The sequence below is a fragment of the Podarcis liolepis genome (assembly GCF_965112155.1).
Source record: "Podarcis liolepis genome assembly, chromosome: 8".
Taxonomy (NCBI): domain Eukaryota; kingdom Metazoa; phylum Chordata; class Lepidosauria; order Squamata; family Lacertidae; genus Podarcis; species Podarcis liolepis.
Genome location: NC_139560.1, coordinates 60,057,893 through 60,081,334, shown reverse-complemented (window position 1 = coordinate 60,081,334; position 23,442 = coordinate 60,057,893). Strand labels below are relative to the sequence as shown.

The 23,442-nt window shown below is 43.3% G+C and overlaps 2 protein-coding genes across 3 annotated transcripts; both read right to left on the bottom strand.

The window, feature by feature from the left end:
• Positions 1-617: 617 nt before the first annotated feature.
• NHLRC1 (NHL repeat containing E3 ubiquitin protein ligase 1) lies at positions 618-7,633 on the bottom strand. The gene has a single exon (XM_083518882.1). It carries the CDS (start codon positions 7,144-7,146, stop codon positions 5,893-5,895), a length of 1,254 nt encoding a protein of 417 aa, XP_083375008.1. The 5' UTR covers positions 7,147-7,633; the 3' UTR covers positions 618-5,892.
• A 3,353-nt stretch (positions 7,634-10,986) lies between these two features.
• On the bottom strand, positions 10,987-23,409 carry TPMT (thiopurine S-methyltransferase). Of its 2 annotated transcripts, XM_083518891.1 has the most exons (9): positions 23,248-23,409; positions 20,858-21,013; positions 18,518-18,610; positions 16,744-16,873; positions 16,179-16,231; positions 15,085-15,159; positions 14,102-14,187; positions 12,663-12,707; positions 10,987-11,355 (listed from the first exon to the last, which is right to left on the bottom strand). In XM_083518891.1, the coding sequence occupies exons 2-9, from the start codon at positions 20,995-20,997 to the stop codon at positions 11,243-11,245; spliced, it is 735 nt and encodes a 244-aa protein (XP_083375017.1). In that variant the 5' UTR covers positions 20,998-21,013; positions 23,248-23,409; the 3' UTR covers positions 10,987-11,242. The 2 variants fall into 2 exon arrangements, with proteins under 2 accessions (XP_083375017.1, XP_083375018.1); XM_083518892.1 differs by lacking the exons at positions 20,858-21,013; positions 23,248-23,409 and having other exon boundaries at positions 18,387-18,521.
• Between the last annotated feature and the right edge of the window lie 33 nt (positions 23,410-23,442).

Below are 23,442 nucleotides of genomic sequence, written 5' to 3'. Positions count from 1 at the left end.
TTTTACAGTTTGTAACAACAGTCAGGCACACACAGTTCTCTCAGACAACAGGAGAAAAAAAGGACAGATTTCTTTTGTCTAATCAATAGTTTAATCAGTCCCGTAAATGCTACTGTGGTGGTATGTTTTATGATGGGCAGACAGGAATCATAAGTGAAGCATTGTGCGAGAGAGAAAGAGAAAGGAGGATATTGACTCTCAGTCGCCTTTTCTTCTAATGTAGAACACAGTGATTACCTTTGAAAAAGAGATTAGAGGTTCAAAGTTCCTATATTTGAGGCTCTTTGCCCTACCACATTCACTTTAAGTTCTCGTTTCTGCACACCCAGCTCTGGAAAATGAATTGCTTACCCCCTAAATAGCAATTAACTGCCACATTCAGTTTGTGACATGTACAACATAAATGAGCATGAGCTGCGGAAAGGACAAGCCTTCCATTATTCGCCCCTCCCTAAAAAAGCATTCACTCTCTTCATCATTACAATAAAGAATGTCTGGTATGCAAGTATGGCTGAAGCAGATCCCCACAGTTCTATTGTGAACATGAATCCTGAATTGAGATGAGGGGCTCCTGACAAAACAAAGCAGGAGGCCGGCTGGTAAATACTGTTAGGTTATTATTTATGTATTCGGGACAAATTTTTTTTTTTTTAATTTCATTTTCAGACAGCAATACATAAGGAAGGAAATTGTACAACTTTGCACTTTAAGAATGACCTGTGAAAAGCTGTAGATCATCCTGAAAGCTATCATTCCAAACTATAATGAGCAAGCACCAGCTTTCTATAAAATGGGCAGCCCATTTGCTTACCTTCCTGGATTAGCAAATAAGTAGTAAAGTTCACCATAACAGTAGCATCCCACAATCTGTAAAGCTACTCCTAATGTGGCAGTATGTGTGCCAGTATCTGTCCACACACACAAACACACATACATTGCTGCTTCTAGCTACTTATAAACTTGGCTTGCTGATAAGTTCTCATAAATATCCAGATAGAGCATTCACTGGCTGTTTAGGTATTGTTTCTGTATCTGCCTCTTACTTTGAGTTATTAAAAATAAGATACCCCACACCTTAAAACTACAAGAGTTGTCAGGGAAAGCAACAAATACACCACAAATACTCTTTTCATGAATGAGAGTCAAAGTACATGTATAAGGAAGCCTGAATATATATTGGAAGGCAGTTTCAAAAGAGTGATTTTGAGCAAAGCAGTGAGAAATGAAAGGGTCTTTACCTAACCCTTTCCCTACCAGTCATTTTCTGTTCAAAAGCATCTCCTAAGCAGCTCTCTGGAGATTCAGACATGGCCAAAGGAAGCCTGTTGGCATTCGTCCCTGATGGGTTGGAGACACTTGAGACACTTACACAATATCTTATTCTTCTAAAGGCCATTACTTGGCAACTAAGGATGAACTTACAAAATTAAATAAAAATAAAGGTCAATTGGCAGTTCTATTCCCCAATTCCATTTGGAGCTTAGATCTCTGCTTCTTGGAACTGCTGCCACCTGAGAGCTGTGTTGTAGAATTTTAAAGTCTTTGCATTTGTTAAATAAGTATTTTTATGCAGTATTCTCTGTGTAGAACACATTTTCTGTTTCTGATATAAAATTTGCACCTCTTAACAGCCTTCACGGTTTAAAGGATCATGGGGAATAGGCAATTGGTTTCTGGGGTGGTGTACTTCTTCTTGGAGCTCAATTTCTCCCCCTCTGAAGGATAATTTCCGTGGCAAGGGGGCATGAGCAATAACACAATAAGTGCATCTACAGTGGTGGATTTATAAAGGATCGCCCCTACGCCAGTCCACTTTATTAGTTGTTCCACAATATCCCCTGATGTTCCTGCATTGCTGTCTGGCAAGTCACCCTTGCTCTATAGTGCAACCAATATGGGACTAAAGAAAATCCACAAACCATTTGTGGAATGAAATTCAGCAGGAAGCTACTGGTCATACACCAACTGGAAACAAAGCAGCTATGGCTGCCCCCGAACTTTTGTAGGAAGAGAGTATTGACCATCCCGATACCATCATAAAAACAAATCACTGTAAATGCACAATAGGAAGGACATCTGTGGTGGGGTTCTGAGACAGTTTAAATGACTGAGAGGCAAATCAGACGTGCTCTGTCTACAGTGTGTTGCTTTCAGCAGTTTTGCATTCACACTCTAGCTTGTGGATGCAAATGTGCATCAGGACATGCACCTGAGCACTGATTCCACTGAAAGCAATGCAGGATGCGCAAAACAGCATTCATACTGGGATGGGAAAGTGGATGCAGATCCCATTTTGAGCCATGGTTCCTGATCTAGCAAATAGTATGTGCAGGGAAAGAGATGGGCTTGCTGGAAAAAGCATGTTACGTTAGTTGGATCAGGTGTGCCAACACGGGTTTGGGTGGTGGGAGGCAAAATATCCTCTTTTCACTGCCCATCTCTTCCTCCTCCTCCTGCAAAACTGCAGATTCCTCCACTTGTGTTCAAAGCATAGTCAACGCATTAGACTAAGCCACTTATTTTCATTAAGAGTTGATGGGTTGCTATGCCTACTACTAGCTCTTAACAGAAAACAATGTGATTTGAAACTCAGTGAATCATTGTATGTGACAGGGTGATGAAGATAACACTCAGTGGGGAGGGGATCACTGTTGTACATGTTGTCTTGCAACATACAGTGCTCACATTTATCTGGAGTTCCAACAAACTTAAATAGACCAATAGAAAGGCATGATAATGGTGTTTTTCAATGTACAGAGAAAGCTGGCCATGGATGGAGCACCTGACAATTCAAGGATCGAGGCAGCAGCATCCATCATTTTCATGGGGCATCCACAGTACTCCCAAATGCACTGGGAGACATAAAACATGGAAGACTATTCTAAGAAAACAGAACTGCACATTCATAAATAAAATTCATAATGTAGGTGTGAAGGCATTACAGATTTCACGGTGGGGGCAGTTTTTAGTCGGATGCTGAAAGATTCAAGTCTTGTGGATTATTTCAAATAAAAACAAAAAGTCCTGCGATCCAGTTATAGATTCCTTCACATCAAGTCTATTTCGGCCCTGAGCTACTGGACAAGTTGCATTAATAATGTTGCCATAGTTTATCTTGTGGGATATTTAAAAACAACTGTAACAAATCGGGGGAGGACTTTGGTTTTTCAAATTTCAGTGGAGCCCTGTGCAAGGCCAAAATTTGGTGCCCCCCCCCAAATGCAACATAAGTCATGACTCTGTTCATGCCATTTTTTCAGTAGCTATTAAGTACAACTAACTTAGGCTCCAACTTTTTTGAAAAATATATAATTCACAGTTTAATCTTCTGTATATCCAAATCTCTTCCCTTCCTACCACCATCTCAATGGTGTCTGTTTTGGCTCTCAGTGTGTAGAAGGTGAACTGCTGAGCCAGCCAGAGAAAAGTGCTTCCTAATCAACAACAGCTTGACATGCTACAGTGACAATTTCATCATTAAAAAGATCATGTTTGCAGATAAAATGGAAGATACACCCCAGAGTTCATTGGGTCCTTTCCACACTAATGTAATTCCACAATTTTTTGCCACAAGTAGGTACTGGACTTCCAACATTTTCCCCACAACCAAAGGAAAAGAGAAAATGCATCTCTTTATTTCATTATTAAACACAATGAGGTTTTTTTAAAAAAATCTCACAAGGTCCTAAGTCATCAATATCTTGATGCAGTAAACCTCCCCCCCTCCCCCAGGTCAACCTGTAATGTTAAAACTTTTTTGTAGTATTTCATGAGCTTTTAATTTATTTCTTCCTTAATTTATCAAAGAGTAAGGTAACAGTTCTACCAGAATAACCAGTGGGGAAAAGGCACTGCATTCCCCCCCCGCCCCCCAGTCCTAAGAGCCTGATTACCCCATGATCAGAGATTCTTTAAGCTCATCTCAGTAACATTCTAAAAACACTTCTATGTTATATTTAAGAAAACAGAAATAAATTGTGTCTAGCGTTACTAGCAATACACTGGGCCTTCTGTTTCTAACAGCAACAAAGATTATGTATTGTAGTGGGGGGTGGGGTGGGGGGGCAAGATGCAACCAAAGGGATTTTTCTTTCTGATGTGTATGATTTTTAACAACTAAAAACAGCCTTTGAGGCCACAAATTTCAGTCGAAAAATGGCAGGAAGGAGGGCTTATGTAACTTTTCTTCCAGCTGCCTCCCCCAACTCAAAATTAACCCCAGGTGCGTTTCTCTGTACAGGAAATATTATATTGGCACCTGTATTTTTTCTTCTATGGAATGAAAGGGGGGGGGTTGCTGCAGAAAAACAGCCAGAAGGGAAATAGTTAAGCAGCCCTCCCCCATTGTTTTTTAACTGAAACTCATAAAAAAGAAGCACAGCTGTGTGTAAGGCGCAGTTCGGCACTTTACATTCATCAAAATAAATAGTTTTAACATTTTTTATATTTAAACAACAACCCAAAAAGTACAATTAAATCACAGTTTCTTTTAAATCTGCAATGGAAAAAATATATAACCAGCCAAACAGGCACTCCTTCTATAAATATGTGTAGTTACAACGGTCACTGACAAACTCAGAGGTATTCAGAGGTATCCAATATATATCAGATGGAGATGATATGTTCTATAAAATATACACCCAGAGGAACACCCTTGAAAAGGCAGGTTTGCACTAGTTTAACTGGCTTCAAGGTGTGTGGAAAAAGCTGGTTTAATGGCATGGCCATGAGTCATTCCCATGCCTCCACCATCCTGAACATGCCCCTTCTCTGCCCCGCTTTGTTCCACTTAAATGCTTTGCAGGATGACCTGGCAACACATCTGGTGAAGGCATCTATCCCCAGTGTAGCAGCCCTGACTAATGCTGCCACAGTGTTGAATTTCTTGGGTCAGCTTACAATGGCCAGTGCAATGTCATAAAACATGACTTCCTAAACCTGGTATCCTCCAGATGTTTTGGACTGCAACTGTCATCAGTGCTAGATGGGAAGGCGATGCAGCTGGAGTGAATGGAACCTGTGGTCCAAAATACCCAGAGGGCACCAGGTAGGGGGAAGACTGCACTAACAGATGCTGGCCATTCTCTTAAACACTCATTTGCTTATGCAAGGGGGGGGCGGTCATACATTCTGGCTGAAGGTGGGCTTTCACATGTGCCATCCAAAATCCAAGGGAAACACAAGCCTGTCTACAGCCCAACATAGAAAGTTACCTGGATTGTTCACATACAGCTTCTGTAATACCCAACTGCAGTAACTCCTTTGGCAATGGCCAACATACACGTCCAGCACCTTAGTTCAATGGGATTTCCTCACTAGTCTGAGGTTACAGTACATATCACAGCCTTAAGTAGTCTAGTTCACATCCGCTGAACTGATTCCACAATACACAACATGGACAAGACTCATATCAGCTTCTCTCTCTCCCTCTCTCAATTTATTTATTTGGTTTTTCAGATTAAATTTTTTTCCGTCACATATCCAACATACAACATAGAAACAAGATTCCAAAGAATCTCCTGGACTTCCCTCCTCCCCTTTGTGGGTCCTATTGTTAATCATTTCCTCCTGCATCTTTTATAATGATCCAAATCTTTTAACTCTCCGTTGTGTTCAAAATTCACCATTAAACTACAAGCGTTATTCCAATCCTACTAACGATTTTAGCTGTTTACAATGGCTTTTAATATAAATTAAAAATTTCCCCCATTCCTTATTAAAATTTTGGTCTTCCTGATTTCTAATTCTTGCGGTAATTTTAGCCATTTCAGCATAATCCATCAACTTGATCAGCGATCCTTAGAGAAGTTGGGGTGTTAGGCACAAAGAGCTTCCACATACTCTCTGTTAAGCTGTGAATCAGGCAATGTGAAAGCAGCACACCCCCATATTTCAGCTAGCCGTGAATACTTTCAAAGAATGATCTCCACCATCCAAGACAATCAGAGAACTGTCTGGTGTGAAAGCTAGTGCCAAAGGGTAAGAAAGCCCCTGGGTAATGATAGGTTTACACATAGGGAACTCTTCAGGTTTTCCAAGGCAGAAGACTGCTTGGTTATAGCCATCGGTTACTATTACTTGACCTTCCCTGCTGAAGGTCACATCACTGGCATATATTTTGGAAGGAAATACTAGATTCAGGCCAAAAGTGTCCACCTGGCTTATGAGCTGCATGTCTGCAGCGAATACTTTCAGCATGGTGCAGCCGCAGCTAGGTCCTTTCGCCATCAAATGCTCTATGACAGCAATGGCCCCAGAGGCCTGAGAAACGGCCACTTTCCTCGGGTCGCACAAATTAGAACAGAGTTTTTCCACCCCCTTTAATTCCCCCCGCTTAAAGTCGGCTGTCAAGCGATACAGAGCACCTGCCACCGAATCGGTCATGATCACATCGTTCTGAGGCGTAGTATCCAGACCCCAAGGTAAACCGAAGGACTCGGAGATAACCAGCTTTCCCCTGCCGTTGAAGTCGAACACTTTGACAGAACGATCCCCGCTGTCCGTGACTGCGATATGGCCGTCCAGCGTGATGGTGACATCGGTCGGGTACCTGATGTCATTTCCTGCCTGCCCTCTTTCTCCAAACTGCTGTATGACGCGCCCGTTGAAACTGAAGAGCTTAATCCTCTTCTTGCCGTCGTGAGCCACCGCTAGGCAGGCAGACCTCTGGCACACAGCAATCCCTGTCGGGTTGACCAGGGTCCCCCATCCTCCGAAAGACAGGTGAAATGTTAAGACCTGAGATCCTGGCATCACCACATCCTCAGCTGCTCCAACGGTCCTTCCTGAAACCGGAACACTGATGGATGAAGAGCTCAGGATCTCCATCAGGTGCAACAACGGCAAGCAATCGCTGGTCTCGGAAGATTTGCAAGCCCTGCGGCAGAAAGGGCACTCTAGCTTAAGACTCCGGGGATGGGCCAGTGATGTGACACACTCCAGGCACATGACATGTCCGCATGGCAAGTTCCTGGGCCGGCGCTTTTTCTGCTGGTTGTATTTTTCAAAGCACACTTTGCATTCGAGCAGACTGTTCTCTGTCTGGTCCAGCAGCTCTGTCGTGGTCTGCATGCTGTCACTGGCCTTGGCAGACATTTGTGCAACTCTTAAGAGGATTGTTGCTCTGCTGGTGGTGTCCTGTGCCATCTGGTCACGTGGGTGCAGTCACAAGACCCTCTTACATCAGAGAGAGAGGCCTTCGTGCAGAGTGAGGACAGTGAACTCGACAGCGATATTCTGCAATGGCAGCGTTGGTTGTAGTTTGCTGCCCCCTTGAGGAAACTTTACGATAAAGCAGCAGATTCACAAGGGCACCTGCCATTCATGTATTCGCCTTCTCTTTCCAGTGTTTATTTTTAGCTTGCGTGAAAATGGGAATAAATATGCTCCTGATTCAATTGCAATATGAACCTGAATACTGGTAAGGTGCCCATCTTTACCCGTATAAATTGAATCCAGTATGTTTGGGTTTACTGTACCATTCCACTTCTCAAGGATCACTGTTCAATTAAAATCCACTAAAACAAATAAATGGTGGGGGCAAAGGTGGGGTGTAAAGTTGGTTTCAAAGGCTGTCTTCTGGACTTCAGCATGAGAAACATTTATAGATTTACTAGAGACTCTGCCCTCAGGTATAACCAAAGCCAACCATTTTGGTAGTGTTTTCTTAAAAAATAGGGATTATTAATTATTTAGAGAGAGATCAGGTACACCATTGACCTAAGGCTGCCCTTGTGGCTGACTCCTATTTATTTTGCAAATTTGCTGTCTCACTTTCTTCTAGATCTACTTATATCTAATTCTGTTCTCTTTCCTGCTGCTGGTGCTTCCTCTCCCCCAGTCGCTGCCCCCCTTTGTCCTCCTGACTTCATTCTCCTCCGATCCCCATGGAGTGGCTCCTATTGTCCAGCCCGGACAATGAGGTACAGAGCTAAGGGCCTTCTGGCAGTTCCCTCACAGCAAGAAGTGAGGTTACAGGGAACCAGGCAGAGGGCCTTCTCGGTAGTGGTGCCTGCCCTGTGGAACTCCCTCCCATCAGATGTCAAGAAAATAAACAACTTTCTGACTTTTAGAAGACATCTAAAAGCAGCCCTGTTTAGGGAAGTTTTTAATGTTTGATGTTTTATTGCAGCATTATATTATTATTATTATTATTATTATTATTATTATTATTATTATTATTATTATTATTATTATTTTCTGTTGGGAGCTGTTCAGAGTGCTTGGGGAAACCCAGCCAGATGGGCAGGGTATAAATAAATAAATTATTATTATTAGTAGTAGTATTAATCCTATTCTTTTAACCGTTGCATAGCAGACAGAATATTTGTGTGGGTGTGAGTGCAGCTTGACATGTACTGGATCACTTCAGATATATTTTAATTGATTAAAAAACACAGAGCCTCGTGTGTGTGTGTGTGTGTGTGTGTGTGTGTGTGTTTTAACAAAGCTTTTGGGAGGTTGCACAGAAGAACCCTAGTCACGCCTGTTGTACCTTAAATTCCCACTCCTTTCCCATGGACAAAATACTATTTCCATGCCTTCCAAGGGACCTTCATAGTGGCCTTGAGTGAATAATGGTTTACCAATCAACTGTTCTTTTTTTTAAAGGAAGTCCTGCCCTGCCTCATTTACCGTATTTTTTGCACCATAACACTCACTTTTTTCCTCCTAAAAAGTAAGGGGAAATGTCTGTGTGTGTTATGGAGGGAATGCCTACGGGTGGCATGCCTGCGGATTTTCCTCCTCTAAAAACTATGTGCGTGTTATAGAGCGAAAAATACGGTAAGTTGCCATTCTTGACATAATCTCAACTTAGTTGCTCATTCAAGCCAAGTGACCATCCCAGGCCTGTTTGGCACTGTTTTCAAATGACAGGCAGCCTTTCCCCCCCGTCTTGTGAATGTTCAAACTGTTAAAAAAAGAAAACAGCATGAACACCATCCTGCCCTTGACAGAATGCTTCTCCACTTTCCTGTGGAAAAGCACCCAGATGATGGAATACAGAGGGGGGAAAGTGCTTTCTTGCTACATGTGCCACCAGCTGCTTCTCCCGGCTGGTCCCTCTCAACCGCCCCCCCCCCCCCGCCGGCAAAAGAAAGGGCTCTTGTGGCATCAGCTGTTTCCTCAGCTGCAGGGTTTTCTCCACAGTATGGAAAAGACGCTTGTAATAAAGGTATGGAATGGCAGAAGCAGAGGGAACAGCTGAATCAGAAGGGTTCATATAGACACAAGGCAATTGAGGTAATGAATGACACCAGTCATTCTAGCAACTGAACTAATAATGCCTACACTGCCCTGTTCTATTGGTTTAAGCCAGTGGTTCCCAAAGGAGGCCGCTAAGAGGAAAGGGGACAGTGGCAAGTTGCCGAAGTCATTTTAAGGGGAAATCTGCGAGATCGGCACTGCTGACATACATCCGAATTTTCCCAGACATTTGACTGATTTCCGCAAGGACACTGCTGATAAATGTGGTATTCTGGATATGTCCAGATGTATGGCAACCCTAGACTATCAGACTTTGAATAGCTAGTATCACTGGATCAAGTTAACCAATTTTAGTTTTAACTGGATTCTGAATCCAATGCTGCAATTAATTGTCACTGTTTTGAAGTTCATTGTGTTATTATCTTCCTAGTGGGATCCTTACAGGGTCTGAATAATGCTTTTTATAGGGTAGGGGGCAATGGGGATGAGTTTATGGAATCAAGCAGGTCGTGGGCCCCAAATAAATTGGGAACGCCTGGTTTAAGTGATAACTCAGTGAGGCAAAGGAGGAGTGGCTATATACCTCATGTGGTTTGATCCATTCAAGGTTTCTGAATCAGAAGCACTTCACACTTTTATATGACTTTCATGTTTCCTATGGCTAAACTATTTCAGGAAACCTTAGTGAAAGTACAGTAAGAGGAGCAGACATACACACCAGGAAGCCTTGATTTGCTGCCGTTCCCCTGAAAATGCTCACTATGTTGTCAAGTGGCTCTGCTGAGAGGCCAGCTCCGTTTGGCTCCTACACTCTCTTAACCATTGTAATAATGTTGTAACTTTAGGAGCTGGTGCCTGACTTTGTTGTTTCTTCCCCCCTCCCACCCTTTACTCCTCATCCATTTCTCCTTTTGTATCAGGTGCTTTCCACTGTAATTCTGTGGGAAGGAGCTACTTTTTATGATTAAGCTTATGTCTGCTGTACTGAGAGGCTTTTTTGACTGAAGAGTGGTGTAAAAAGGTTTCAAACAAGCAGAACTCTGTCTACCCTTACACATTACATGTTTGCTGTAGGAAACACACATGTACCCATAGCAGGTATGAATGCCATATAAAGTATGTATCTTGAGAAGTGTGCATGCACACAAAAGCTCATACCAATAACAAACTTAGTTGGTCTCTAAGGTGCTACTGGAAGGAATTTTTTTATTTTGTTTCGACATAAAGTAAAGCAGCTTCCACCAGGATGTGTTCACTACACCTAGACTGTACCCTGAAATTGACAGCTTGAAGTTGTCTCCATTGTAACCTACAGAAATCGAGTATAAAGTTTTCCACTGCTCTGCTAATAATTTACCTTCAGTATTGCTGATTTTGGTGGTGACATGTGGGGCTAGGAATTTCTCAGATATTAGGGATGAACTGATGCTGTCACAAAAGTAGTACAATCTATCTGGGTGTGTGCTTGCTTCCTCCTGCTCAACCTGTACATTTGTAAACAAAAAACAACAGCAACAACTCTTAACTCCAGTATGTCACCAGTATCCTTTCCTTAAATTGAAGCTGACCTTGTGAAAGGATCTCCTAAAACTGGAAAGCTGGCAATTACATAACAATACATCTCTCTGAATATAGCAACCCTATACATGTCTGCTGATGAGCATTAATATGGCTAAGGAGACTGCCTCTTTGCATTATTTGAGGACTAGATAGAAAAAGGCTGAGGTTGGCAACTTTACAAAACTGTATTTATAGTGAAATAATTCAGAAGGCAAAACAGACAAAAATAATGTGATTTTTATATGGAAATTCACATAAAATGAGTTTGAAGTACAGATTTTATAAGTCAAATCTAATAGCTAGAGAATTATTCATTTTGAATAATGTTCAAATGTTTAGTAATTGAGCTGCACCCTCCCACTTTTAACAGGAAAATCTTATACATGTTTACTCTGAAGAGTTCTCCATTCAGTGGGACTTATTTCAGGTAATTGAGTACAGACCTGCAGCCCAAGATGCTTATTATCTTTCTTGGCTATTTTAACACAAGCATGTATAGCACCTCCCAAAAGTAATCTAAACCCCACTTCTTAGGCCTCTCTGCTAAGCCATCGACTTTTTCAAGACATGTAATATCACAGGATTTGCCTGAAAGGAAAGTAAGAACAAGAAATTACTGATCTAGAGACGGACAAGTAAAGCTTGCTTTCTGTTTTGCCAGGGATAAATTTTGGTAGAGACAAAGTCTTCTCACTTGGGCCATTCATTCGTTTAAGCAAGTAGAAGTTAAGCCCTCGCAACAGCCATGAATGGTCTCATTTGGATGCCACGCTGAAACAAAGTTAGTCAATGTGGCGCCCTTCAGAGGTGATAGACTACAACTCCCATCATCCCATGCTGGCTGGAACTGATATGGGAGTGGTAGTCCACAGTACTTGGAGAACACCACACTGGCTACCCCTGAGTCAAATCATAGTTGAGCATGATGAGAATTAGCCACATCAAGTTTAGTGTGCTCCCCACCTTTTTCTTCTGTGTAGCCATGAGGAGTTTGGAAGCTTTTCCTTCCAGTTTAGATTAGCTGCTGCTTGTCAGGTCATCCATCCCCAACAAACTGTGGTTAATCTAAAGGCAGGTGAAATATGTTCCTTTGCCTGCACAGTTTGACTCCAAATCACGCGAGCAAAAAGGCACACTGCATTGTTCACGTATATGATAAAAGGGCTATGGGATACAAACAGGCTGCATTTACAAACGCTGTGATACTTGTATACAGTGATCACATTACCCTCTGTGCACATATTGTGCAGTGAGAAACCAGAGTAGGCAGCCACAGCACTCCTGGCAGTGACGGGGATAGCAGAACCAGTATTTTATTAGGGTATAACTCCTGCATCTGCTGATAGCAGTGGAGAGAATTGTGTGACGATGTGCAGATTGCACAGGCTGGAGCCAGACTTAGATGAAACTGAAACAGCACCACCATGCTCAAATCCACGGAGCAGGCATTGTCTAAAGAAATTAGGGAGAAGCAAGATGAAGGATGCCACCTTTATGTGCAGGTAGGCAATCTGAAACATTTAAAGAGAATAAGGAATGGTCCAAGAATTTAGGTTAAATTACTAGGGCTCCATATTGAAGGTAACCTTGCATCACAAGGAGACAGGATCTGTTAGACTAGACGTGCAGCTTCAAGTTTCTTTTCCCTAGCACAAAATAATCAGCAGAAAAAAGAAATTGGGGAAGTAATGGTTTTTGAGGGCTCTGATACATTTCTGGTGTCTATTTTCAGACTCCAATGCCATCGGATTCTGCTTAGGAAGCAAACATTCTCAAACAGCGTCACTGTCTTTTGTCAGTGGAAAAACACCCAGTTTGCTCCTACATCGTGAATGCACGCTGGGTCTGCCACATGCATTTTGACAGAAGTCAAAACCATTGTTCAGCTGACTCACCAAATAAATATTTCACTTCAGAATCAGGAACATAGAAGGGTGGACCTGAAAAAGAAACCAACCAATTAATAAGGAGAAATCAAACTAAGTATGGCTATAAACTCACTTTAAGAACCCTACACAAGTTTACGTATGCAACCTGTTCAATTTCAAGCCAGTTTAGTGAGGGCCACTTGTACCGCCAAACCTAGTTAAGAAGGATGGGTGCAATTTATGAGAAAGTGGGAAATTGCATGGGTAACCCTGGTACAGTGGCTTGCTCCTGATCCCTAAATATTAACCTTAGTTGCATCTTTTTGAAATCAACTGGCAGTAGAAATCCACAAACACTTGGACTGTGCATTCTTTTATGTTGTTATCCCTTGACCTGCTATCTTGTTTTTGCATTGAATTAGGAACATAGAAAGCTGCCTTATGCTGAGCATTGTCTACAACATCTGGCAGCAGCTGTCTAGGATTTCACACAGGGCCATTTCCAGCCATGGATTGAACCTGGGACTTTCTGCATGCAACACAGATGCTTTACTGCTGAGCTACAACCTTCTCCGTTGTATTTTAACTAGAATTTTTATAAGTTGCCTGGAGCACAATTTTAGAATGAAAAAGTAGGCAAGCACCGTATTTTTCGCCCTATAGGACGCACTTTTTCCCCTCCAAAAATGAATGGGAAATCTGGGTGCGTCCTATGGGGCGAATGCAGGCTTTCGCTGAAGCTTGGAGAGTGAGAGGGGTCGGTGCGCAACGACCCCTCTCGCTCTCCAGGCTTCAGGAAGACATCAGCAGCCTAGGCAGCCCTGCGGGAGTTCCCGCAGGGCTGTCTAGGCTGCGGATAGCAGCCTGCTTCCCGGAGCACCGGGCACGCTGAAAGCAGAGCGCCCGGCGCTTCAGGAACACATCCGCAGCATGGGGAGCCCTGCGGGAGGCCCCTGCAGGGCTCCCCACGCTGCAGATAGCAGCCTGCTGCCCAGCGGGCAGGGCGCCCTGAAGCAGAGCGCCCCGCGCGCCGGGCAGACATGGGCCAGCCCCACAAGCTCGGGGGACAGCAGGGAGGTGCAGTGCCACCATCCCGCTGTTCCTCGAGCTGGTTTGGTTTTCCCGACCTGCTTTTGGGGGGAAATAAAGGGAAATTTTTTTCCTTTATTTCCCCCCCAAAAAACTAGGTGCGTCCTATGGGATGGAGCGTCCTATGGGACGAAAAATACGGTAATAATGGGGAAAATCAAATGTGCGCTGGGATCACAGACCAACAGACATTTGGGAAACCTGACTTTTCAGTCTTGCTGAACGTGTGCTGCCTCAAAATCTCATGTTGGGCCCATGCCTGAGTTTCATAATCATCTCTAGTCACAAAAGGTCACCCCTTCCCAAGAAACCAGGCTGCATGATTCATAAGTAGGATTTTCACAATGTCAAGATGGAGTTCAATCATAATATCTTACCTTTATGTTTGCTTGGGTCATATAAACAGGTTGCTAGTAGACAATGACACCTGCTGTCCATTAGTGATAATATCAACTGGCTATAGCTAAAAAGAAAATTAAGAAGCCCAAACATTGTGTCACTTCAGGCAGTGCATTTTAACACAATCACACAGTTCCCACTTCCCCAAGCAGTAAGACCTTCCTGGATTCAGTTCCCTTTGGAGGAGAGGGAACTTGAGTTTTACGGCCTTTTAAAAATACTTGGTTTATTTACAAAGAGATAAATGCTAACTGGAGAAAAGCAGCATTTGCACTTCTATGGAAGTAGCAGATTTGCTACTCCACTCAGTTTCTTCCTTGCAAACCTATCTGGGCATTTGTTCTCATCAAGGAAACATGCTCATTTTGGGCCATTAACAAGCAATCTCCCTAACAAAGAAAGGATTGCCCCAGCACTGTAACAAATCTCCATTGCAGGGCCACTGTAACAAAGCTCTATTATCTCCCAAAATCTAGCACAAAACTTTGATGTTGGTGGGTTCATCTTTAGTGGAGCTCTGTAACAACAAAGTACAGAGTATTGTTACAGAATGGGAAATGGACAAACCTGGGCCTCTGCCTCCAGTTCACCTCTCGTAGGCCCTGCCCCATTTGCAAAACCAGAGTCCCTTAAAAGGTCAGGCCTTCTGGCCTGAAAATGAGCACTTCACCCACACTCCATGTGGCCCCTTGCCTGTGCAATCCCCCTGCACTGTTGGACTGGTGTGTGAGGCAACTGCTTTAGGCTTAACTTCAACAAGCCAGGGATTTCCATTGCTATTCCATTTATTATGGAACTGGGTATTACGGAACTTGAGTAGCCTCAAGTGGCAGAGTGGCTTGTTTAAGTTATTCAGTGATGCCAAAGAGGAAATTATTCTTTCCTTAAAGCCAGAGGCTTTTAGCAAAGGATAGTAGGTCTCAACATCAACAGAGCATAAATTTCAGCGATAGTTACTAACCGTTCTCTGTCACAAGGGTTAACAGCTACTAGAGATCCCCTATCCCAAATCGCATCAAACTTGCCAGTGATGGCGCTACAAGAAGGAGGAGAGAGGGAGGAAGCATTGCATATCAGAAGCTGTAACAACCACAGTTTTATGATCTAGACAGGAAAGACAGATGTTGCATAAAAAAGCAGTGGGGTTTTAAATTACTGCACAGAGCTCTCAGTCTGCTTAAGCAAGAGCCACCCAGATGATGCAATTGGGTTTTTCATCCAGAGCATTCAATGAAGCTGAAGGTCAAAATGAACAGGCTGCATCCTGTAAACATAGGAAAGCAACCGCCCCATATGAAAGTGGCTACGCCTTCCATGAACAAAAACAAGTTCATGGAATGAACTTTTTCTGCTTTTGACTTATCCTTCCCCTTTCAGCAATCCCCTGTGTTCCACCCCACATTGTTCAAGAGGACGTCCAATCCTCCTTAGAGGCTTTTTGGGGTGTACAGAACATGCAGGGAGCTGCTGAGATGAGGAGATGGAAACTGTCATTCCAGGAATTTCCTTAAGTTACTAAACAGAATGATGAGAGTAAAACTAATACAATGCTATTTAAAGATCTCATGCTGAAACAAAGGAGATGATCATAATTCGGTCCACCTAATCAGCCCACTCTATTTAGGAACAAAATTGACTGATCAGAGATTTAACCCCAGCTAGGGAAATTTGACTATCTGGTCTGGGGGTGCAGGCCGCATACTACTGAAGTCAACAGTTAGTTTTACAAAGATTATGGGCAGCACCAAGAATTCTTAGCCAATAGTATTGCAATCTGTGTACATGTAACTGCACTGAAGCACTTTCAGTGTTCACAAGAGACATTTAATCTTGCAAACTGCAAACTGAATCATAATTAATTGGAAAAGATACCTCCCTGTTCTGGAAATAATGATGCATCAGCAATTACCACGTTAAGATGGAAAATATGCTCTATCCAGCATATTCTGAACGTCTGTCCTTATTTCTTAGGAAATATTTGATGGGTTCAGATCAAACAGAGCTTAGCACCATTCTAATTTGCAGAAATATTCAGAGTTATCATTTTGTTCCTACCTGGTGAAGTCAAAAATACTGCAGCAGTACAAAGAAATATTTCCAGTTGTGCTCTACAGTGAGAAATAGGGATAACATTGAGTTAGCATTATTTAAATAAAACAAGGCAGAAAGAACAATTAGTAAGATATTTTAATCGAAAATTAACATTAACTATTGTTTTATTTGTTAGACAACCATAAAACAGTCTAATGCATGGAGTTACTTAAATCCATTTCACCTCATTTCTGCATCAGTTTCTGAATTTTTTTTTGAAAAATCCACACAAAACACTGTATACATTTTTGTTGGCATTTCTCCTAAAATTCATATTTTTGTGTGCACTTTTACCTAGTGTATGCATTTTTGCAATAAATTCTCCTGATAATGCATCCCTGTACTGTATATTATTTTTACTAATATATACATTTCCATGCATACTTTAGCTCCCACAAACTGCACCGGGAAATTTGGAGAAATACAAATTTTCAAAGAAAGTTGCATTTCAGTTCTTGTATTGATTAAGGGAGTGTGAATCAGGTATATTCACATTAAAATGAACATCTCCTTGATCTCCAATACACACCTTCAGTACTTTACCAGGGATGCCTGGAATGGCTTCTTCCGAAAACGAAAGTTTTTGTTCTGTGAAAAAGTCCTTCAGTGCACTTTCGCTGATTTCCACACCAACGACTTGGTGCCCCATGTCAGCTAACCTATGTGTTGACAAGACAGCAAGTTTACTTATGCTTTATTACTGTTTTTTAAAACAAAGACAAAGAAAAAATGGTCAAAGTCTACGTGGCTGGTGCTCTGCAGGGCCACACCTCAAACACCAGTGTCTGAGGATAGGCAAGTATGTGCAAGAGAACCCCAACACAGGACTGATGCTTTTTAAAGCAAAGAAGTGTACCACTGGGAGTAGGGAATTTGAAGCAGAGAAACTATGAGTGATGGTGTCCACCTCCTTTTCTGTTTTCATGCAAGCTGCTTTTCTTTCTGAGATGATACTTTCTAAGCTGACCTCTTTACGCACTTGATAGTCATCTTTAGTAGCCCCCTGGGCATTCATGAAAATGGTGCACTAGGTGCTCCTATGACTAGGAGAAGACATGTAAAGGCAAAGAATCTCAAGGCATCGGCTCTCCACGTTTCCCTGTGAAGACAGGAAGGCTCCATGTACAGAAATGCATACATACAAAGTGTGGTGGTGACATCTTCTCTGATTTAAGGACCACAATGAAATTTGGCTTAATTCATTCTCTTTTAAATTTTGAAAGTCACTTCCCTATCATCTAAACCAGCTCTGTTCCATGAAAAAAGTGTGGATGCTTGCATTACTTTCCCAACAGTAGAAGACCCTGGGATCCCAAAATTCAGTGCCCGTGTGCCTCTCACGCTCCATTCTAAATAACAGAACCTCCTGCAGTGCTACTGGGCTCTGCATCTAGTGCGCACTCTCCTAAATCTGCCTCTCGTCCTAACATCATGGATGTTCTTTCTGAGTGTTTGCCTATGCCTTTCAGATATAAAGTGAGACGTATAACAAGCTATGCACACGTCTGTGGCTTACAAAATAAAAATAAAATGAAGAGATTCATTTGGGTAAAAACTTGATTATGAACCCAACACGGACAGACCACCTTAATGCATTCCAAACCCATTTGCATCTGGATGGACTGAACAGTCCAGCATCACAACAATTAGCCATAGCCAAACTTAGAGTTTTCAGGTTACCATTTGTTCCAAACACCAGGCATCATACGTAGCTATGGTTGTGGAATGGTCAGCTGAGTCCTATGGATACCTGCTGAGAGCGTGGCCTGAGCGCTTATAATCTTGCTCATAATCTCATTCATGTCAATGGGGAATGCATAGGATTCCCTTGTGGATTGACTAGGCACAGCATTAAGGCATTTAAAATTGAAGCAGTATCCCCTCCAACTCAGTAAAGGTAAAGGTAAAGGTAAAGGAACCCCTGACCATTAGGTCCAGTCGTGGCTGAATCTGGGGTTGCGGTGCTCATCTTGCTTTATTGGCCAAGGGAGCCTGCATACAGCTTCTGGGTCATGTGGCCAGCATGACTAAGCCGCTTCTGGCAAACCAGAGCAGCACACAGAAACACCGTTTACCTTCCCACCGGAGCGGTACCTATTTATCTACTTGCACTTTGAGGTGCTTTTGAACTGCTAGGTTGGCAGGAGCAGGAACCAAGCATCAGGAACTCACCCGTGGTGGGGATTCGAACCGCTGACCTTCTGACCATCAAGCCCTAGGCTCTGTGGTTTAACCCAGCAGAACCCCTTTAAAAAGCAAGCTACTAAGATAAAGTTTCTGAAAGCTAGAGGTGTGTCGTTTACCATTTCATTTCAATGGTTTTGCCACAAAGTGGAAAAAATATCTTCAGTCCACTCCTGCCATCGAGAAATATATCCATATACTTCTTTAGGAGACTGCAGAAGAAAATAAATTATTTTAAGAGCATATCTTATTTTTACTGACTGAGTATACAAGTGGAACATAATCATAGCTAGTGAGGGGAAAGTTTAATTCTTTAACCACTGCAACTATTGCAAAGGACAGCTTCAAACAAACAATAAATGAAACCATCCAGGTTACTACAACTACGACTACTATGACTAATATTTAAATGCCACCCATCTGACTTGAGTCATCCCAGCCACTCTGGGCAGCACCCAACAAAACATTAAAACATAATATTAAAAACATAATACAACATCAGACATTAGTGCCCCTCTGCCTCTCACGCTCCATCAGACATTGAAAACTTCCCTGTGGCTGGAGAACTACAGCCAGTTGGGCAGGGTATAAAAAATAAAATAAAAATTATTATATAGGGCTGCCTTCAGATGGCTTCTAAAAATCAAATAGTTGCTTATTTCCTTAATATGTGATGGGAGGGTGTTTAACTGGGCAGGCGCCACTACCAAGAAGCAGAACTCTGCTTGGTTCTCTGGAACTGCCAGAAGACCCTTGGAGCTGGACGTTGGTGTCTGGGCTGAACGATGGGGGTGGAGAGGCTCCATCAGGTATACAGGGCAGAGGCCGTTTCAGGCTTTAAAGGTCAGCACCAACACTTTGAATTGTGCTTGGAAACAAGGATTGCATTTGTGCAATTGGGCTATTAGGAGAACACATTGCAACTATACTTGGGACACTCTGGAACAGGGGTGAACACAAGCACAGGAAGGTGATTTGAACTGAGCCAGACCATTGGTTTGTTTGGCTTAGTACTGTCTACACTGACTGGCAGCAGTTTTCCAGGTTTTTAGGCAGCCCTAACTCTAGATGCCAGGCATTCAACTTGGGAGCTTTATGCATGTAAAGAAACTCCTCTACTACTGAGCTATTGAGGGTGTGTGTGTGTTCTACTGATAGACCTCTCTGTGGTTTGTGATAGATTGGCATGAGTTCCTGACTTCTAATCATTTAATAATAGCAACAACAAAACTTTTTATTATTATTTTCTGAATGAGCCTGCTGATGTTATTGTTGTATATAAAAAAGGAAAAGTCGGGAGTTGATTTTTGTTCAACAGGGGTGTGTGTGTGTGTGTGTGAGAGAGAGAGAGATGAGAGGGAGAAAAGGAGGGAGGGAAAGGAAGGGATGTGTGATATATGAGAGAAAGATATACAAACAGAAAGAGGCAGATATAAATGTATGGCTGTGTATATGTGTGAGAACCATGAGTATGAGCACATGGGTGAGAAATGGACACACAGAGAGAGAAGCAGAGATGAATGTGTGCCTATGGTCTGTGGTGTGAATGTGCTGTGTACAGCATTTTACTTTGAGTGTGGTGTGGTCACATGGCATATCTTTCTCTTTCCTGGTACAGGGGATAGACAACAACAGCATCTGTGTGTGGGTGTGTGAAATCAATATCTTATGATATCCACAGCTAGGACCAGCAGGACATAAGGACTTCCCCCTGCAATCATGTGGTTGTCTAGGGCTGGGGGAGAGCTGTGGTTACAAGATTCTAATTTTGTGTTATGCCATGCCTCCAGGGCATGGCAGCCATTTTGAGACTAGTGTCCACAGAACTTCTTCAAAACTGAAGAAGTTTTGGCTACAGTGCCAAAAAAGTTGGAGTCCCCCTGCATCCTGTGATTCAGTGAAGCAAAAAAATCTGATTTGGATTAGTCCAGGGACGCGGACTTAGAAAAAATATTGGGGGGGCCCGGGAAAGCTCATGAATAATAAATAAGCTCATGAATATGCAAATAAAGTGGCTCCGGCCCTAAATAGGGCAAGCCACGCCCCCCCAGCCAGCCGATTGGCTGGCTGGGAGGTGTGGCCAGTCGGGATTCCCCTGTTCTCGTGGGATTTCCGGCAGTGCCTCCGATTAGGGCGCGCGGCTGGCTGGCTGGCGAAGGAGCAGGTGAGGAGGAGGCGGGGGACGGCGGCGGCGCTCTGCTGGAAGGGCGCCCGCCCGAGATTATTGGGGGGGCTGAGCCCCCCCAAAAATTTTTTTGAGGGGGCTCGAGCCCCCTCAAGCCCCATGGAGTCGGCGCCTATGGATTAGTCACCTTGAATTAACAGACTTCAGAACAAATTGCTGTATTGCTCACAAACAAGTCCTCAACACAGTATTTTAAACAAGCCGTGTATGTGAGAAAGAGCCAAATACCTCTATGAACAATTTTTATTATAAAATGGGAGGATAGAATACATACGGATGTCCTTGCTCGTTATGAAATCCAATATTGTTAGTTTCCCATTTCTGCAGCCATTCTTCTTCAGTCACTACTCTGGATTCTTGTAACTTGGCATCAGCAGAGTCATCCTTTCCAAACGTATCTGAAGAACTTTCCATGGCCCAGGCAACCTTTCTACAAAGAAAAATGAACAGCAACTACTTGTGAATCATTGACTGAACGTTCCAGCCTTCCCATTAAGCCAGGAACTTTGTACATGTTTACATGCTTCCCCACCCCTTGCTTAAGTTCATAAAATAAAGTTTATGGAATGTCTGTAAAATATTGCATTGCACAATCTCCAAAGAAGCATCATTTGTACCATATAACAATAGCTTCTCAAAGCACAGCCTGAGTCTTCTTCCTAGAATGTGCCTTTCGAAGCAAAATACATTGTTTGAAAGTCCTGCACAACGCTCTGAAGTCCTGACAAGTGGGGCTGATGTTTGTATGATGTCAGGTAACTGACAGGTGGTCTCTTGCATATGCAGGAAGTGAGTGGCACTATTTTGCTTCCAAGCAGACATTAGAAGTCGGGCATCAGAAGGAACAATGGGGACTTGCAGCAAAATGTTGCATTACATCCCCAACAGCCTTATAGTGCTGTTTAGGGCAGTGTTCCCCAACCTTGGGCCTCCAGCTGTTTTTGGACTACAACTCCCATCATCCCTCGCTAGCAAGACCAGTGGTCAAGGATGATGGGAATTGTAGTCCAAAAACAGCTGGAGGCCCAAGGTTGGGGAACACTGGTTTAGGGTTCACGGGAGGGCGACACACCTCCTTTTCTTCTTCCTCACCCTCCTGAAACCACCTCATTTCATTCAACTGGCAACTTCAACATTCCATGGCTCAACTGCCCTCACCCTTCCATAGGTCCTAGTAGTTCATTGAATATACAGTAAGTCCTTTTTGGACTATTTTTTGACATTAAAAAAACCTGCTTGCTATTTGCAAATGTTATAAGAACTTGAAGGTCTTAAATATATAATAAGCACATACATAGATCAGCACAGGAAGACGGACCTAAAACCATTTTTGACTCCCAAACTGACCAAATGTTTTCTCTGCAAGGAGGGAGGGGGTCACGGAACCTTCCCATTGTTACAGGAATTTAGTTTCAAAGGGTGACACACCACCAGGAAAGGCAATCAGATAAGGCATTATCAGATAACCCGACAGAAAGGAAAAACAACAACGTTCAAATTTCTGTTGTAGACCGCCTTTTCTGTGATGTAGGTATGATGTTTGAGGGGGTTGGTCTTGGGTTACACCCCTTCTGTGATGTATGCATGAGGGGTGGTCTTGAGCTCCAGGTCAGGGAATTTAAAATGTCTATATAAGGGCAGGCACACCTTTGTTTGGGGTCCTCCTCCTTTCCTGCGTGTTGCAACAGACCAATAAAGATCAGGCTTACCAGCTGCTTTGCTTCTCAATATTCTCTGGTTGGCCTCTGTTATTTTTTCCTACCAATAGGGAACCCATGTAAGGACTCTATATGGGCTCTTGGACACCCCATATGGGTAGAAGGGCAGGTTTTGTTTACAACTGAAATAAGTCCCCCAAATTCAGAAATCACTACAGGGAGGTCCTGCTTCAGTTCTGAACTGATGCATACACATGGGTGTAGCCAGAATTTATGCTGGGGGGCAGGCTTTGTGTTGGGGGTGGTGGCAGAACCTCAGTTAGTATTTTGCATTGATTAACGTGATGGGTGGAGGCCCCTCCCTGACCCCCCTTGGCCATGACCATGTACACACATCCAACTTCATTATCAGAAGGAATGAGGGCGGTAGTGATAGTGACTGACTTGACTTGAAAGACTATAAACTCTTATCGCTGCCTTTGATGATGGACAACTGGATGAGCCCAGGGAAACTCTATGTCCCTATGAACTGGCAAGCACAGGTTCAATTCTTGATAAGCATTACGCTGTCACAAGGCTGCACATGACATTTATCCATTTGGGGACTGGGGCAAAAGTAGAGTTTTTGGTGTCCCCAAATAAAGGAGCTAACTCCTAAGGGCCGTGGAGCCTTTGGCCCCCCACAATAAAATATTTGAGGGGTCTGGGCCCCCACAGAGTTGATGGGCATTGCTATTCAAACGGCGTGTCATGTGATCGCTCATGCCGTGCGCGGCCGACCTAGGCCCCCACAATATTCAAGTTGGCACCCCTGACCCCCAAAGAGCTTTTTTTTTTTAAAAAAAAAGGAAAATGCCACGAAATAAACTAAACCACATCCAAGTGCTGAGGGAAGAAGCAATGCCACGCTCAGGTGTGGAGGGCTTCTGCTTCACCATAAGACAACTGAGGGAGTTCTCCGGACAGAAAAAGAACCACCACCATAATAATTTATTAAAAAATTAACCTTCACGAGGCAGGACGGCCCAGTCCAGGTGAGGGAGGGGCTTCGCCGGCTGCCGGGTTCACCGTCAGCAACCCTGGGAGAGCGACACCTGCTCGCGCCGCGGCTGCCTCCGTCTCTGCGCGCTCGCGCTCTTCTCTCCGCCTCTCCACGCGGCGCGGAAAGGAAACGGGAGCCTGGCTACATTGTCTCCTCCCC

What these genes read in the sequence shown, in the direction of transcription:
- NHLRC1 (XM_083518882.1), bottom strand. Translation starts at nt 7,146, where the DNA reads ATGGCACAGGACACCACCAGCAGAGCAACAATCCTCTTAAGAGTTGCA.
- TPMT (XM_083518891.1), bottom strand. Translation starts at nt 20,997, where the DNA reads ATGGAAAGTTCTTCAGATACGTTTGGAAAGGATGACTCTGCTGATGCC. An exon ending in AGTATTTTTGACTTCACCAG is followed by an intron (nt 15,160 to 16,178) that starts GTAGGAACAAAA and finishes TCCTTCTTGTAG; the next exon opens with CGCCATCACTGGCAAGTTTG. An exon ending in TGACCCAAGCAAACATAAAG is followed by an intron (nt 12,708 to 14,101) that starts GTAAGATATTAT and finishes TTTCTTTTTCAG; the next exon opens with GTCCACCCTTCTATGTTCCT.